General features: G+C 38.1%; 1 protein-coding gene across 4 annotated transcripts in view; it reads right to left on the bottom strand.

Annotated features, from left to right (window-relative positions):
- APP (amyloid beta precursor protein) overlaps window positions 1–18,657 on the bottom strand; it is a 302,781-nt gene that overhangs the window by 77,112 nt on the left and 207,012 nt on the right. For all 4 annotated transcript variants that reach the window (XM_049858263.1, XM_049858264.1, XM_049858265.1 and 1 more), the window contains 2 exons: window positions 15,084–15,158; window positions 13,784–13,942 (listed from right to left, as the gene is read on the bottom strand). In XM_049858263.1, the coding sequence (XP_049714220.1) occupies window positions 13,784–13,942; window positions 15,084–15,158 (234 nt within the window). The remainder of the gene's footprint in view (window positions 1–13,783; window positions 13,943–15,083; window positions 15,159–18,657) is intronic.

The following is an 18,657-nucleotide window of genomic DNA, read 5'->3' as shown; positions in this document are numbered from 1 at the left end:
TTCCACACACAAGGAGTCCGTGGGTGGAGCCAACAGTTAACGCACTTGGCTGTTAACCGAAAGCTTGGCAGTTCAAGTTCACCCAGAAGCAGCTTGGAAGAAAAACCTGGCCACCTGCTTCCGAAAAATCAGCCACTGAAAGCCCTACAGAGCCCATTTCTATTCTGACACACATGGGGTCGCCGTGAGTTGAAGTTGACTCAACGGCATCTGATACTACACATACAAAGTAGTCTCAACAAGAAGTTACATTTCATTTATCTCAATATAAGCATAGCTTATATTCTTATGGCTTGGGGTTTGGTGTTAGGTTGACATAGGTTAATTAGGAAGGAAATGTCATGGCCCTTCCCTATAAAAGTTAATGTATTTTTATTAGCTCCCCCACTTCTCAGCTGCATTGCCTTTTCACATGGTCCTTTTACACATTATCTCAGATTTGGTTTGTCGCTGGGATTGGTAAGTATCATCCAGATTTGACTGGTGATAACAGGACTGACTCGTGCCAAACACGTCTGAATATGGAGAGTTTTACTTGACACTGCATGTGGGAAATATACTGGAACATAACCATTTACCCCCCTTGTCCCACTCTAGTTTTATTGAGTCAGAGACCTGGCATCTTATCATCATAGACACTTGAGGCTCGAACCATTTCCCGTCAACAGTGTTTAAAAGCCCTGGGCGTAATCTTGCCAAGAAGAAAGAAGTAAATGGCTTACTCTATGGAGCACCCTAACATTTCCTGGTCATAAGTGACTTGTTCAGCAATTCTCTCCTGTTTCCACCAATAGGTACAGGTCCATTATTTTCACAGTTCTTCACCTTGTATTTCAAGAAATCTTGAGCATATCATGTGAAATGTACAAACTCCTCTGCGTGCAGGTTTAAAAATACACTTAAGGGAGTTTAAGCCTTTCTGGGTATGAGATGGTCTTGGTTGAGTTGATTTTCCTACTTTGCTACTCAGAAATCCACACGCACCCTCATGTTTTAAGATGTTAAGAAGTAAAACACTTTAGGACATCAAAAAAAAAAAAAAAAAGTAACATTTGGAGATGCTTCCATGGACACTTTTGGGTTACAACCTTTTTATTTTTTAAATGTAGGAGCTGAGCTAAGTATTTAATCTCCACCGAGAAAACCATCCATATTCCTTTCTTTAGAAATCACATAAATTGTTTTGTAGTTTAAAATGATTTTAAGAAGACAAAGTGAAGAGGACTTGAAGTACTTACTGATGAAGATCAAAAACTACAGCCTTCAGTATGGATTACACCTCAACATAAAGAAAATAAAAATCCTCACAACTGGAACAATAAGCAACATCTTGATAAACAGAAAACACTGAAGCTGTTAAGAATTTCATTTTACTTGAATCCACAATCAACGCCCATGGAAGCAGCAGTCATGAAATCAAATGAAGTATTTATTGGGCAAATCTGCTGCAAAAGGCCTCTTTGAAGTGTTCAAAAACAAAGGTGTCACTTTGAGGACTAAAGTGCACCTGACCCAAGCCATGGCATTTTCAATCACCTTGTATGTATGTGAAAGCTGGGCAATGAATAAGTAAGACGGGAAAATTGATGTCTTTGAATTATGGTGTTGGCAAAGAATAATGAATATACCACGGACTGCCAATGGAAGAAGTACAGCCAGAAAGCTTCTTAGAAGCAAGGATGGTGAGACTGTCTCACATACTTTGGACATGTTATCGTGCTTGGTAAAGTAGAGAGAGGGTCAGCGAAAAAGAGGAGACCCTTAACAAGATGGACTGACACAGTGGCTGCAACAACCATTGTTAGGAGTGCGCAGGACCAGGCATTGTTTCCTTCTGTTGTGCACAGGTTGAGAGTTGGAACCAATCCGACAGCACTTAACAAAAACGTTGTCGCAATACTTACATTTAAAACAGGATTATTCATACGCTCAGGAAAAAAAAAAAGAATTCAGTGGCTAGTCAAAAGGGTACTGAAAACATGGAGAGTTTAAGAAATCTTATTTTGTAACCTCTTCTCATATAACTTGAATCAGTCTCAAATCTTTAAATCTTCTGAAACTAGCAATTTTTTCAGACCAGCTCCCCTTATTTCAGAATTTTGGTAGTCTGTGTATTAATACTACCATCTGGTTGCACTGGCACTGGATGTCCAATCTTATTATTAAAACTTATAGCAAAGAATACACATAATAGAAGGAAAAGATCCGCCCCAGATAACAAAAGGAGAAGGTTCAGACTCTGAGCAAACCCCCCTGAAATGGGTGCAAACTTTTGTGTGTGTGTGCACACGTTCCAGGGAGAGGACCTTCTGCCACTATCTTCTCTAAGGGAGGTGTCTGTATCTCCAGGCATGTGAATAAAGACTGGAACTTTAAATAATGTGCTACCCATTTGTCTAAAATAACAAAAAAAACTAAATCTGTTTCCATAATGGGTTTCTATTTCCAAGAACGAAATGAAAATGGATATTATATGTAACCTTCGCTGGAACAAACGACAACGTTCCAGCACTGTATGTTCTGACAGCATCCAATGAAGAGCTATTTCATATCTGAAGACAGTGACTGAGTGGAACTCTGCTGTGGAGGGAACCTGCATGATGAATATGGTCTCAGAGGCACAGTACAGCTTTCATGCAAATGCCTTTCCTACATACTTCTTGGTTTCCTGTTTAATTCAATTAAGAACGTGAAATGCTAGAGTGTCCAGTACATACTTCTTGTTGGTCTTTAGCAAGAACTGTACTGAGCATGCTAAAGATTCACAGCAAGGTAAGGAAGTGATACCTAGAGGTTTTACTAAAATTGCATGTGAACCACTCAGCATATAGTTTACAGGATTTTTTTTCATCAGATGCAAATTATCTCGTTTTGTTTTCCACCTGGTGTTTCTTAGTGGGTTTGTCCTTAAAAGCGCTCTCAAGAGTCCCCTTGTGCCCACTAATTTATATAAACATGCCCACTAATTTATATAAATATCAACAAGATATAAATGAAGAATGAATAAGTGAATAAAACCAAAAAAATTAAAAAACCCAAACCTGTTGCCTTCTAGTCAGTTCTGACTTGAAACTCTGAACCACTAGGGTAATTATTTTACATTTCTAAAAGATATTTTTCAACCTAATAGTCTTTTAACTTTTAAGTACATTCTGATTAGCTTTACAAAATTTTGATTATATTCAAAACATAAGGGTAGAATGCCTTAAAAACCTTGGTATTCTTCTCTCCAAGTGCTTTTGCAGATGAGGAATTCAGCATGTGATTTTTAACTCATTTATCGTCTATTATAGGAGTCTGCAGCAGGTTTGGTTTTGTTTTTATAGGAGTCCTTGGGTGGTGCTAGGCTTCTAACCAAAAGGTCGGAGGTTTGAATCTATCCAAAGGTACCTCAGAAGAAAGGCCTAGAGATCTACTTTTGAAAAATCAACCATCGAAAGCCCTATGGCTACCAAGCAGAATTTATTCCAGGAATGCAGGGACGGTTCAACATCAGAAGATGAGTCAACGTAATACGCCATATCAACAGAACAAAGAAAAACAACCACACGATCATCTCTATGGATGCAGAAAGACCATCTGATAAAATCCAATGCCCTTTTTTCATGAAAACCCTAAAAAACACTGGAATAGAAGGGAGCTTCCTCAATACAATTCAGGGTATGTATGAAAAGCCAATAGCTAACATCATACTTAATAGAGGAAGACTAAGAGCTTTCCCCTTGAAATCAGGAACAAGACAAGGGTGCCCGATCTCACCACTTGTATTCGATATTGTATTAGTCCTAGCCAGAGCAATAGCACAAGCAATAAGCCAGAGCAAAAAGAAATCCAAATTGGAAAAGAAGAAGTGAAATTATCTCTATCTGCAAATGATATGATCCTACATATAGAAAATCCCAAAATGTCCACAAAAAAACTTCTAGAGATAATAGAGGAATACAGCAAAGTTGCGGGGTCCAAGGTCAACAAACAAAACTCTGTTGGGCTTCTATACATCAGCAGTGAGAAATCGGAAATGAAATTAAGGAAACAATTCAATTTACAGTCGTGTCTAAGAGAATAAAATACCCAGGAACAAATCTAACCAGGACGTGAAGGACTTAGACAATGAAAACTAGAAATCACTGCTGAAAGAGATTAAAGAAGACTAAATAAATGGAAAGATGTTCATGTTCACGGATTGGAAGACTTAATATTGTTAAGATGTCAATACTAACCAAAGCAATCTACAGATTCAATGCAATCCCAATCAAAATTCCAACAGCCTTCTTTACAAAAATAGAAAAACCAATCCTCAACTTTAAATGGAAAGGCAAGAGGCTCCAAATAAGTAAAGCAATGTTGAAAGAGAAAAACAAAGTAGGAGGACTCACTTTGTGATTACTATACAGCTATAGTAATCAAAACAGTCTGGTACCAGTATAACAATAAACGCATAGACCAATGGAATAGAATTGAGAGTTCAGAAATAAACCACACATTTAGGGTCAACTGACATTTGATAAGGTGCTAAGCCCATTCGATGAGGAAAGAAGAGTCTCTTCAATAATTGGTGCTGGGAAAACTGGATTTCCACGTGCAGAAAAAAATGAAATAGGATCCATGCCTCACACCATACACAAAAACAAATTCAAAATGGATTAAAGACCCAGAAGTGAAAACTAAAACAATAAAATTCTTAGAAGAAAAAGCAGTGGCAACGTTGTCAGGCCTAGCTTCCAACAATGGATAATCTAACATAGTAACAAAAGCACAAACGGTAAAAGACAAAAGAAATAAATGAGACCTCATAAAAATTAAAAACTCGTTCATCAAAAGACTACCAAAAAAGTGAAAAGGCAAGCTACCAACTGGGAGCTATCTTTGGAAACCATACGTCCAACAAGAATCTAATAACCAAAATATATATAAAACTTTGACAACTTAACAACAAAAAGACAAATGACTCAATCATAAAACGAGCAAAGGACTTGAATAGACATTTCACCAAGGAGGACATTCAAATGCCCACCAAACTCATGAAAAGATGCTCAGCGTCATTAGCCATAAGAGAGATGCAAATCAAAAGCACAATGAGATAAACCATTTTACTCCCACTAGGATGGTTAAGATAAAAAACAAAACAAAACACTGAAACCTACAAATGTTGGCAAGGATATGGGGAAATTGGAGCCCTTACCCATTGCTGGTGGGAATGCAAAATGGAATGGCCGTTATGTAAAACAGTGTGACAGCTCCTCGAAAAATTAAAAATAGAACTACCATTAAAAAAAAAAACAACCCAAAACGTATGGTGGTAGTGGATGGTAGAACTACCAGACAACCCAGCAATTCCACTCCTATGTAATACACCCTTAAAGACTTGAAAGCTGAGACTCAAATAGACTTGTATGCCAATGTTCACTGCAAAAGTATTCACAATAACCGAAAGGCAAAAACGACCCAAAGGCTCATCGACAGATAAATGGATAAGTAAAATATGGTACATATATGCAATGGAATACTACTTAGCCAGTAGGAGAAATGAAGTCTTGATACATGCTACAATATGGATGGAGCTGGAAAACATTATGCTGAGTGAAATAAGTCAATCACAAAAGGATGAATACTATATGAACTCACTTATATAAAATATCTCATTGATAAATGGTAGAGTTGCACAATTGATTATTGTAATTGCTGTTAAGAAGTTGGACATCTGTAAAAGGCTGAATTGGCAAAAGCTGTGTGACAGACATACAATGCCAAAAAAAAAAAAAAATGAGTAGCTGCTGAGGCTGCTTATATACAACCAAACACCTCCTGGGATTTGGTTTCATGATTTGGAAGTTTAGGGTCATGGTTTCATGGGACATCCCAGTTAATTGGCCTAGTAACTTGTTCAGTGCTTCTACCTCCTAATTCAATGGGTAGTGCCTGGGGTCTTAAAAGCTTGCAAGCAGCCATCTAAGGCACAACATTTGGTCTCTGTTCATCTCGAACAACAGAGAAAGAAGGAAGGTCAGGAATAGGAGGAGGATATGGAATATATAGCTAACTACCTCCTTTGCCATGAGACCAGAAGAACTGGATGGTGCCCAGCTACTATCACTGAACAATTTGATCAAATATTCCATAGAGGAATTCTGCTAAAAGGGGAAAAGGCAGAACAGAATTTCAAATTCTCATGAACTCCAGACTTTCTGAAGCCATGGGGGCTAGATGAACCCCTGAAACTACTGCCCTGAGATAATCTTTAAACCTTAAACCAAAAATATCCCCTGAAGTCTTAAAACTAAAAAAAAAAAAAAAAATAGTTTAGCTTAACTAGTAAAAAAAAGTCTGCCTTGAACATTATGCTCTTTTAAGAACTATCTTCATGGGATCAAATTGACAATAGCAACTCAAAAGATTAGACAGGAATCTTAGGGGGTAGTCAGTGTATGTTAACAGGGGAGGAACAACTCAGAAAAAGAGGGTAAGAATGGTTGCACAACTCGAAGAACGTAATCAGTGTCACTAAATGGTACACGTAGAAACTGTTGAATTGCTGTGTGTTTTGTTGTGCATATTCTCAACAGTAACAAAATAAATAGTAAGAATAAAAAAAAAGATAACCCAATGGCTCACAGTTCTGCTCTAACACACATGGGGTCACCATGAGTCAGAATCGACTCAAGGACAGCTGGTCTTATTTTCTATTGTATATCGGTATGAATGTACCATATTTACCATGGAGATATAGGTTGCCTTCTATAAAATGTTTGATGTTTCTTTTGCAACCAAAAGTAAATAGTAGAAAATGACGGGTTGTAGGAAGAAGAACAGTTAATGATGCCATATAAAAACTAAAATAGCTAAGTTTAGCAGCTTAATTTCCTTTTTGGACTTAGACAATTTATAGTTACACCAAACTGCCACTGATTCAACACCCCAGGTCAACAATTAATATAGTTGGAAACTCCTGGTGCATCAGGTTCCACAAAATGCCCACTAATTGTTACAAATTTCTTCCTCAACTGTCCCTCTCATTTATTTAGCATTTATTACCGCATTCAAAGAATTTACCAAATTGCTTTGGGTAAAATCTCAACATAGTGACAAAGCCATGCTTCTTAGTTAAAAGTTGCACATATCGTTGGAGTAATGTTCCACCAATGAATTCTGTGAAGTTTTCCAAGATCTCAGTAAAATGTAACATTTGGCTAACCTATTCAGAAACGAGGAAGGAAAATGTGCTAGTGCTATAGAATTGCTAACGTTTTTTGTTCATTCAAATACTGAGGGCCTGAGTGTAGAGCAGCAGGCACAGGTGTGAAATAAATTTTATCATTAATAGGATGACTCTGATTATGAGACACTGGGAAAAAAACAAAACAAAAAATATTCCTGACAAGATAAAACCGAAACCAAACCGGTTGCTGTTGAGTAGATTCGGACTCATAGAGCCCCTACAGGACAGAGTGGAACTGCCCCACAGGGTTTCCAAGGACTGGCTGGTGGATTCAAACTGTTGACCTTTTGGTAAGCAGCCATGTCTCTTAACCACTACACCACTGGGACTTCCCTGACTAGACAGACAAACAGGAAATGTTTTTTATCAGAATGGTCAATGTCAATTTTGTTATGTGAATTTCATCTAAAAAAAAAATTAATTGGTAAGAAAAAAAAAATCATCAACAACAACAAAAAATGTGAAAAGAAAATGCTTCCTAATTCATACATCCAATCAGAAATACGAAAAGGCTGTCAAAGCCAGGATCATAACCATGGTGCTGCCTAATGGAAGATTTAAACGGTGTCTCTGTAAAAACACTAAACTTTCAGATGTACTATTAAAAAAAAAAAAAGAAAAAAAAAGCTTGGATATTTATTTCTCATTTTAAAGCATTTTAACTCTTAAAATAAGGGACTCCTCTAAGTTTTTCTGGAAACCCTAGTGGCTTAGTGGTTGAGAGCTATGGCTACTGACCAAAAGGTCAGCAGTTCGAATCCACCAGCTCCTTGGAAACCGTATGGGGGCGGTTCTACTGTCCCGCAGGGTCCCTATGGGTCAGAATAAACTCAACGGCAATGGTTTTTTTTTTTTTAAGTTTTTTTAGACTTAGGCCTATACCGGAAAGTTTATTTTAAACAGAAATCCCTATTTAGTCTTTGATTTAACTGTGCAGAATCCCACTTTAAGCTTAATTTCTCTTCAGAATACAGAGTGTTGAATAGGCTGGCATCCTTGTCCTATTCTCTCCATCTGTGAAGAAACAGGCCCCTTACAGAGACAAGGAGACTCAGAGACTATGGAGCTCATATTCCATGAGGCTATGAGGAGACCGAATATGAGCTCTCGTCAAGTGAAAAGCCAGAAGCATGCAATTGTTGAGACTGGAGAAATGAAAATATGTTTAGCTCTGGTAGTCCTGAAGGTTGGTATCTCACAGGCCTCCAAGGGTGATGGATGTTACCTGTGTGCGATGCAGCACTGAAGAGGAATTTACCTTTTCTGAACACTTTTAGGGAAGTGGAAAGACTGAAGGATTGGTCCTCAGAATCCCTATCCCTTGAACAGAGTAAGAAGAGAGTTAAAGTCCTCAATAAAAAGACACTGTACTGTATTTTTTCCCCCCATCTGGAGAAAATATAATTGTTTTAACCATAGTAATATTTTAATATTTTAAGTATTTATTTCAACTAAAAGAAAAAAAAAGTGTGTGTGTGTGTACATGTATACATACATTCATGATTTTAAATTTGAGTCAAAACAATGTACCTTTAGGCTGGTCATTCACTGTAACTATCAGCCTAAGGCACATAATCGACTGAAAAGGAAATTCTAAAAATAAAATACATATAGATAAGATGTTATAGATTGAATCGCGTCACCCAAAAATGTGTTGTAAATCCCTATATCTGTGGTTATAATCCCTTGTGGGAATGAGTTTTCTTTGTTATGTGAATAAAACAGGATTACTGCAGGGTGGCAATCTCTTTTGAGATGTAAGAGATTAAACAAGCAAGTGAGAGAAGCAGAGATGGGAAAAGAGAGATGCGAAGCCACATGAAGCTTGCCCAGGAGCAGAAGCTCAGAAAAGACAAGGACCTTAACCCCAGAGCTGACAGAGAGACAAAGCCTTCCCCTAGAGCCAGTGCCCTGAATTTGGACTTCTAGCCTCCTAAACTGTGAGAAAATAAACTTGCTTGTTAAAGCCATCCACCTGTGATATTTCTGCTGTAGCGGCACTAGGTAACTAAGACACCTAGGAATTTACAAAATACAATTAGTAGTAGAGCAAGAATTCTAACCACACAGAAATAAAATGCTAAAAGATGGATTAAACTTGAGCTTCAAAGAGCCTGTGTGGAAATAATGCATGTTGTTTCCTGTCTCTTAAGTCTGGGACCCTGTGGTAGAATTTGGTCAGGTTAGGAGAATAATTATTTTATGAGTGGTAATATCTATAGAATATACAGATATCAAAACACTCTTAATTAACTTATTTATATCCAACTAACATTTACTAAATGTTTTTATATTTTCTAGGCACTGTGTAATGTATAAAAGAGATTGTAGAAACATGTTATTTATGGCTCCAATTACAAGGAGTGAACTTCCTTAGACTATATCTGATAGGTTTTCAATCCAATTCTTTCAAAAGCAATGTATAAAAGTCCTCAAGAAGAGGCTTAGAATCTTCCAGCATTTTCTAAACTGCAGAGCTAAGTGTCATGTCAAGCCATATGTTAGAATTTAAATAAAACGCTCAGACAAAAGATGGTAACTTAACAAAACAGCAGAAAACCTCAATATTGCATGACTGTGGTATCCAGCCCCATTTTTTTTTATTACATGTGAGCGTTTTATGTATTTCTGAGATAAGAACTGAACAGGAATTCTTGGATCAATCAATACCTCTTTTTTTTTTTTTTTTTGACAGTAAAATGTTCTTCCTAACTCAGTCTTTTTATTTCAAATTAACATAATGCCCAACTCCATATGAAGTGATCAACAAGCCCACAACAACCACCATTATGGCCAATCTAAAATTATCCTCTTTGATGAAACATCAATCTCTGGCAACTACTCTCCTTGCCTTTTCTGGGTTGGTGGATGAGACTAAACTCAAAGATTTTGAATGTGTATTTGTTAAAGACTCCATTCAGCCCACATCTTATTTTTAGCCCTGCCAATGACCATTTTAGCAAAGATCCTAGTTCAGAGACTGAACTTTTCAGCTGGAGCATTTCTCTCAATGCCAGCTATTAAGATTCCTGCCTTAACACCCACCACCTTGCCCTGCTCTGGCAAATGATCCCAACAAGCCCAACCCTGAAAACATGCTTTCTAGAAAGAGAGATGAACCAAGGAAGTTTTTATCTGCAGAAGGGCATCAACAGAACTTTACTGAGCAGGTCTTTGCTGGAACTGAGCTTTATTCCAAATAGAAAACGCTAATGTGTATATTCTTGCTCAAATGCTCTTTGTTCAGAGAGGGAAGTATACTCCAGTGAGAAGGTACTGCACTGGGTGACTGTGATTCAAGAGTTCCACCCTAGCAGTGTCATCCAGTATCACCCACTCAATCTCTCAAGGTCTTAGTTGATGTTATCGCTAAACAGCGTCAATACCATCTAGCTATCTGGAAGGTTGCCAGAAACTCTCTGATGGTTCCTCGCAGCCTTCAGTACTGTAACTTTAGCAGAGAAGAGGAATCCAGACAGCGAGGAGAATCAGTGCAAGTGGGTGGCTTACTGATTTAGTTACATAACAGGCACAGACTTTTGCTTCTAACCCACGTGGAGTAACAGGGCCCAGGTTTACCCATCTGACTCGAACAACCAGAAATGGAAAAATTAGATGGAACAATGTTTTTGCAATTTATTAGACATTAGGAAACAAAGGACAGTGATCCCTGAGAAACAGGAAACAAATGAGTGAGCCCTACAATCACCCAAATTTACTGCCTGAGAGCTTCCAGGTGGCAGCTCACAGAGCTGGATGGACTCCCTGAACTGAGGACAGGGAAGACAATCTGAGAAGAACAAGGCAGTGAGAGTTCATAGAACAGGACAGGGGAAAGCGGCACAGTGAGAGAACCCAGCTACGTGTAGAGGGCTGACCTTGAACATGCGTCTGAGTACTGATTAGCACATGCATTTGAAAGAAACAACGTGAACCCAGGGAAAGAACCACCCAAAGGGATTAGTGGTAACAGCGCCTGGTGCTCACACAGGGTCAGGAACAGTGCCTACTCCTGGAAAATCTCCAGATCCACGGTAGAGTATACAAAAAGGTCTTGCCTTTCCCTAATTAGGGAATAATTCGCAGATGGGTTACTGCTCGTATTCTTGCCTAAAAAATTATATGAGCAAAATCTAAAAGGATCAAATTGTTTTCAAGTAACTTAACTGCATTCCAGAACAGAGTTCAAGATATATTTATAGGAATGCAACAATAGCCAACACTCAACTAAGCAAAATTCACAATGTCTGGCATCCAATAAAAAATTACCAAGTATGAAAGGATGCAGGAAAGTAGTAATCAGAAGAAGAGAATTCGATTAACTGAAATCACCACAAATCTCGCACAGATATCAGAACTAGCAAACAAGGACATTAAAAGCCTTTATAAGTGCATTCCATAGGTTCAAAAAGTTATGTAGCAATACAGATGACAGGAAAAAAAGAGAGAAAAAAAAAATTGAACTTCCAGAGGTGAAAACTATAGTGAGAGGAAAAATAGCCAGATGGGTTGACAACATTTTAGATATTACAGAAAAAAGATTAGTGAAATTGAAGAGAAAAAAGGATTTTAAAATATGAACTGAGCATTAGTGAGCTACACGGCAACTCTAACAGTCTATGTTATGTTTTATTATTGACCCTGAAGGAAGGAAAAGACAGTAGCCAGGAAAAATATATTTTAAATGATAGAAAAAATTTATAAAAATTATAAATCTATAGCTCCAAGAAGTTCAATGAATCCCCAGAACATGAAACATAAAGAAAATTACATCATGGCGCATTATAATCAAATTGCTCAAAATCACTGATAAAGAGAAATCTTAAAAGCAGCCAGATAAAGACATGTATCTAGTAAGGAGCAAAGATAAGTACTGGGAAAGAAATAAAACCTCAACCTAGAATTCTATACCCAGCAAAAATATCTTTCAAAATGAAGACAAAATAAAAACATTTTCAGACATCCAAAATCTGAAAGAATTTATCACCAGCAGACAGGCAGCATAAGAAATGTTAAAGGAAGACCTCAGGCAGAAGGAAATGGGGATTTACACAAAGGATGAAGGGCACCAGATATGGTAACTACATAGATGCATATCTAAGATTTGTTTTCTCGTTATTTAAAACACGTGAAAAGAATTGACTGTTTAGACAAAAATATTAACAATGTCGTATGAAAAAAGTGTGATAACAATAACCCAAAGACTGGGAGTAAGAGGGGAAATGGAAATACTTCATTGTAAGATTCTTATACTGTATGTGAAGCGGTACAATATCACTTGATGGGGTATAACAGAATTGCTATAAGTTAAAGATGCACTATATAAACTCTAAAACAATTGCTAAAATTATAGTTAATAAGACAACAGAGATAAAAAATAATAATAACAATATTTTTTTAAGTCCAAAAGGTGGCATAAAAAGAAGAAAAAGGGAACAAATAGAAAACAAATAGCAAGATGACAGATTTAGACATTACCTTATCAACAATCTCATTAAATGCACATGGTCTCCTCAATTAAAAAGCAGTGAATGACAGACTGGATAAAAGAGTGAGATCAAAGTGTATGCTGCAGGCATAAAATGTACTTCAAATGTAAGTACAAATAGGTTAGGAGTAAAAAGACGGGAAAAGATAAACTATGATGATATTCATTTAAAAAAAAGCTGGAGTAGCATTATTAGTACTAGACAAAGTAGATTTCAGAGCAGAACATATTAGTAGGGATAAAGAAGGTCAGTTTAAAACAATAAAGGAATCAAGGTACCAAACAGGATATAAAAACTGAGCATTTATGCACCAAACATCAGAGCTTCAAAATACATAAAGCAAAAACTGATAGCACTGCATGGAGAAATAGACAAATCTACAATTACAGTTGGGAGATTTTAATAACCCTCTCTCAATAATGGATAGAGCAAGCAGACATGTTCATACTCTCAGAATGTTTCTAGTAAATTCTCCCACTGAGCTTCACTGAGGAAACTGATGCCTGCATTGCTTGGTAAGCCTTCCATGGCAATGATCACTAAGCACTACTAATAAGCCTTCCCACCACAGAGGTCATGACTGACTAGGAGTTTTCCCAGAGAATATGGCTGCTGTCCTGTGACCAGGAAATCCAATTTCTAGTTCCTACTGGGCCACTAAAAACCCTTATAACTGAGCCAAGTGTCAACTTTTCTGGATCTCAGTTACATCACTTATATGATGAGAGGGCTGGGCCTAGTAACTTCTCAACATCCTTCGAGCTTTACTGTGGTGTGGTTCCCCAACTTTAACTCTTCAGGTCATCGCTACCTCAAGAATATCAAGTCAGGTGTTGCACTTTGAGTCCGGGGAAAGTCTATCTGCCTTTTCGGTGGAAAGATGTGTTGAGATGACCCATGGAGGCAGCTGTCCTGTGACCCTTCAACTTCAAGAAGGAATGGACAGAAGTTGAACCCATGAATGGTGCTCACAGCATTTCTCTTAGTTTCTTTCTTATGGCCTGCAGTTCCCAGGACCCCCAGCTTCACTGTCTGTACTGTGAAGTAAACTGTAAAGTGAAGCCTCAGCTTGACCTACCCGTGGAGGAACAGCCTGTAGGGCGGTGATGTAGTTCTCCAGAGCTAGGCGGCGGCGGTCGTTGAGCATGGCTTCCACTCGGGCCATGTGTGTCTCCACCAACTGCTGTCTCTCGTTGGCGGCTTCCTGTTCCAGAGACTCCACTTTCTCCTGGAAATGCTGCCATTGTAAACACACACACACACATCAACTGGAACTAAACAAGAGATGAGGCAGCCAATCCAAGTCTTTTAGGAGTGATGTATTCTATTTTCTCCAAGAGATGAAAACGATGCTAAAGATCGCATAAGGTCATTCTAACATCTTGACTAATTCATCATGTCTTAGGGGTTACTTTGGCTTCCTGCCCCTCCCCACCAAAGCTTAGTTTCTTAATAGAAATCTGTGTTGCACAGGGTCTCCAAACATTAATCTGACCAATGACAATGGAGGTTAAAGCAACCCTGGTAGTGCAACAGTTAAGAACTTGGCTGCTGACCAAAAGGTTGGTGGTTCAAACTCACCCAGCGGATCTTAACAACAATGTAGGATAAATGTAAGACTCTAAATTATATATATATATAAACATTTTAATTTCTTTCTTCCTGAAATCAGTTTAAGTAAATGACCATATTAACCTTCGAGTTTATGACAGTGCTTTCTGACAAGAGTTCAAATCCTCACATAATCTTTGTCAAGGGATGAAGTGGTAGAAAATTGGTGTGTGGTGTTGGTGCCAGTTGAGTCGATTCTGACTCGTGGCAACCCCACGTATGCAGAGCAGAACTGCTCCACAGGGTTTTCAAGGCTGTGACCTCTCAGAAGCAGATCGTCAGGCCTATCTTCCGAGGTGCCTCTGGGTGAGTTCGAACCACCAACCTTTCAGTTATAATCAAGTGCCTAACCATTTGCGATTCCCAGCAACCAGGCAGAATATTACAGCAACCATATTTATATTATTGACAAAAAAGAAGACTGTTAGTAATCATTATGAATTTTATGGCATGACTTCTAACTGGAGCTAATTGGGAACAAATTAAAGCAGGATTTTTTTTAAGTAACTCAAACCATTACTAAACAATGATTTACAGTTTTGTTGTTTTGTTTGTTGCGGTCAAGTCAATTCCGACTCATAGCCACCCTATGTGTTACTGAGTAGAACGGCTCCATAGGCTTCTGTTGGCTGTGATCTTAACAGAAGCAGATTGCCAGGACTTTTCTTCTCCAGTACCTCTGGGTGGGTTCGAACTGTCAACCTCCAGGCACTGAGTACACAGAGGTTCAGGCGTTTCCTACTTGGCAAGGAATGGGTTCAATTTACCTGGATAACTGCCTTCTTATCAGCTTTGGGCAAGTTCTTTGCTTGACGCTCTGCCTCTTCCCATTCTCTCATGACCTATAAAATGAGAAAACATTTGAATTTAAAACCATCAGTTCTCCCTTCAAATACAGATTTAATGGGATGGATTATGAGAGCTTTCCTTTATTTTTTGTTATTTTAAGTGTTTTTTAAAAAAATCATTATTACGTTCCAATCCGAGTAATATTTGACCTCATATTAAAAAAAAGAAAAAAAAAAAAACCAAACCCAGTGCCGTCGAGTCGATTCCGACTCATAGCGACCCTATAGGACAGAGTAGAACTGCCCCATAGAGTTTCCAAGGAGCACCTGGCAGATTCAAACTGCCGACCCTTTGGTTAGCAGCCATAGCCCTTAACCTCATATTAGGATGTAAATAATCAAGTAAAATAAAGCCAATCTCCTTTCAGTCTTGATATTCACCCAGGATTTCCCGGAGTGAAGTCCACTCATTGACCTGAATGTAAAGAGGAAAAGGCTTCAGCTGTACATGTTGTCATAAGAAAATGATATTTGATTCTTACAATTATCACCTATGGCTGCCCATTCCTTTTCAAGTGTACTATCAGCTGTCAAGCAGAGTTTAAGTACAATTCATACCCGAACTAGGTAAAAAAAAAACACAAACAAGCAAAAAAAAAATCAAGGAACCAAAACATCATTTTGTTGCCAGATGTACTTTACGTAGTTTGTGGACTTTCAAAGTAGGAGAAAATCTGATTTCTGTACTCTAAAAGCCTGGCGTTAAAGGTATTTATCCCTAAAAACTGCCAGGAGAATGAGTAAGTCTTAGAAGAAATACAACCAGAATGCTCCTTAGAAGTGACCATGGGGAGACTTTGGCTCACTTACTTTGGACATGTCAATAGGAGAGACCAATTGCTAGAAAAGGACATCGTGTTTAGTGAAGTAGAGGATCACTAAAAATGAGGGAAACCCTTAATGAGATGGACTGACAATAGCCACAACAATGGACTGAAACACAGCAATGATCATGAAGACAACACAGGACCAGCCAGTTATAAAAGAGGTTGCTATGAGTCAGAGCTAACTCCAGGTAATTAACAACAACATTCTTAAAATATTGTTTTTTTTTTCCCGATGTCCTTCAAGATCACAAGAAAAGAGGCTTGGAATAAATAACTATTGACAGAGACCTATGGAATAAAACATAATCAAATTACTACATGAGTTCTGATGAGCTATTTCACTGGCCATTAGCTTTAATTCTCTGTATAAGATACATTAGTATCCTCATGTTGCTTTGGAGAAATTATGCAGAAAATAGGATGGAAAGAGTTTCTTATTACAGCTGAAGAATATATTAAAAATAACCTCAAATTCACAGCAAAATTGGGACAAGTGGCGTGCTGCCATGAGTAAGAAGAGAACACACAAGAAAAGAAACTTTGTCCCAGATGCCTCAGTGTGGGCAAGAGAGCTACCTACCTTAGCCTTACAGATGAGGTAAATATTTCAATTTCCTGCTTTGAGAATGTTCAGAGCCTATACCCCACCATGAATTCAATAGGCAAAGAATCTCAGAATCAGTGTGAAATAGAAACCACGTCTTATCAGAATACGAAAAACTGAGATCCTGCATTACATTTACATTTTGATCATCTCACCTTCTTGTTCATTCACAACCTGGACTTTCAGCTTTGAGCTGGAGAACCCATAGAATAATTGTTGTTGTTGGGTGCTGTCGAGTTGATTCCAACTCATAGAGGCCCCATCTGAGAAAGAACTGTCCCAGATGGTTTTCTAGGCTGTAATCTTTGTGGGAAGAGATCACCAGGTCTTTTTCCCCACAGAGATGCTGGGTGGGTTCCAACCACCAACCTTTTGATTAGCAGCCAAGCACTTAACCATTTGCATCACCAGAGCTCCTCATAGAATAATTAAGGTGATTTGTTTAGCTAATAAACTGAAAACGAACATTTACTCTAAAAATGAAATCCAGGTTTGGTTTTCAGAGCAATTTAACAATATATATACTTGGGGAGAGTTTTTATATTTGTCCCCACCCCTCAAATAAAGCAATTCACCTGTACGCGCACCCTACAAGACAAATACACGTCTTTACTCTGCAGGCCTGATGTCCCTCTTCGCACAGTGGCTTCCACTGGGGAACGATGCTAACAGACAACATTACTGACTACCTGCTGCATACCAGATCCTGTGTGAGGTGTTTCACATAATCTATCTCATTTAACTGATTCCTTACAACAGCCTCTAAGATTAGGCATCACCACGCCCATTCACCCCCATTGTATAGACCAGATTAAGTTTCCTGCTCATGGTCAGGAAGGTAAGTAATGGAGAAGAAATTGAACCAAGAACTGGCTGGCTCTAAAGACCATGCTTTTATTCCCAATGGCCCAACTGACCATTTTAAGATGAAAATTCCAACAGGTAAGCTAAGTTTATTGATAGTTGGTACTGAGAGAAAGGACTTTTCTTAATGGTTAATGCACTCGGTTGTTAACTGAAAGGTTGGAGGTTGGAGTCCACCCGGGGAAGCACAGAAGAAAGGCCTGGCATCTACTCCCGAAAGGTCACAGCCACTGGAATTCCTACCGAGCACAATTCTACTGTAACACACATGGGGTCACCATGAGTGGAAATCAGCTTGACAAGACAATATGGGTGCTTAGCTTAAAAACAACAAATTTAGAGTAAGGTCAATGTTTTGTTTTGAAGGACTTCATTTAAAGGTTATATTAAAACTGCTAAAGACCTAAGTAACTAGAGTATGAGCACACTGTTCAGATGTTTATTTGTATTGGGTAAATAGTATTCCCAACATAGCAACAGAACAAAAACTACAGGCTTAGTGCTATTTTGAGCCCCAAACAATAAAACAAACAAAAAACCTCCGTATTTGTAAAAAAAAAAAAACCACCATGCACACACGATTAAAAAACAATTTCTTTGAAATTTAAAATTCTAGAGTCTAAACACTGAGGTTGCTCTAGATATTCTTATAAAGCGATTTTCCATGCCTACACAAAGCTATCAATATCATCTGGACTTACGGATCTTCAAAGACTTGGCTGTTTCATGCAGAGGAAAATGACAACTACTAAGTAGAGATTTAAGAGGCAGGCAAGTTCAAAGTCAAACTGTCCCCAGAATTCAGCACCACAGATTACGAAGATAAACGTTGATCTCAGACGGCTCACTTTCCTATGACCACTGGTATCTAGTCAGCAGCATTCTCTGCTCCGGGATAAACTCTTTTAAGCCATCTCAGACATATTTAATGACTAAAAGATAAAATATCAAAACTTACATGAACTAAGTCATGAGTTAAACAGACGTGCTAAGATGGAGTTAAGTCATTACTAGGGAAACCTATACTAGAGTATTTGATATCCGTCTTCTTAAAAGGATCAAAAGGACTTACTGAGAGAGAAAAAAAAAAAAATTCAGAGCTTGCATTTGTTTTTCATAATAATGACTATTTATGTGTCCAAGACAGAAATTCAAGGTTACCAAGGTGCCTTATGTGAATTTACATGAATGCAAAGGA

The sequence above is a fragment of the Elephas maximus genome, chromosome 18 (genome assembly GCF_024166365.1).
Source record: "Elephas maximus indicus isolate mEleMax1 chromosome 18, mEleMax1 primary haplotype, whole genome shotgun sequence".
Classification (NCBI taxonomy): Eukaryota; Metazoa; Chordata; class Mammalia; order Proboscidea; family Elephantidae; genus Elephas; species Elephas maximus.
The sequence above is the reverse complement of the archived record's forward strand: the minus strand, read 5'-3'. Positions and strand labels throughout refer to the sequence as shown.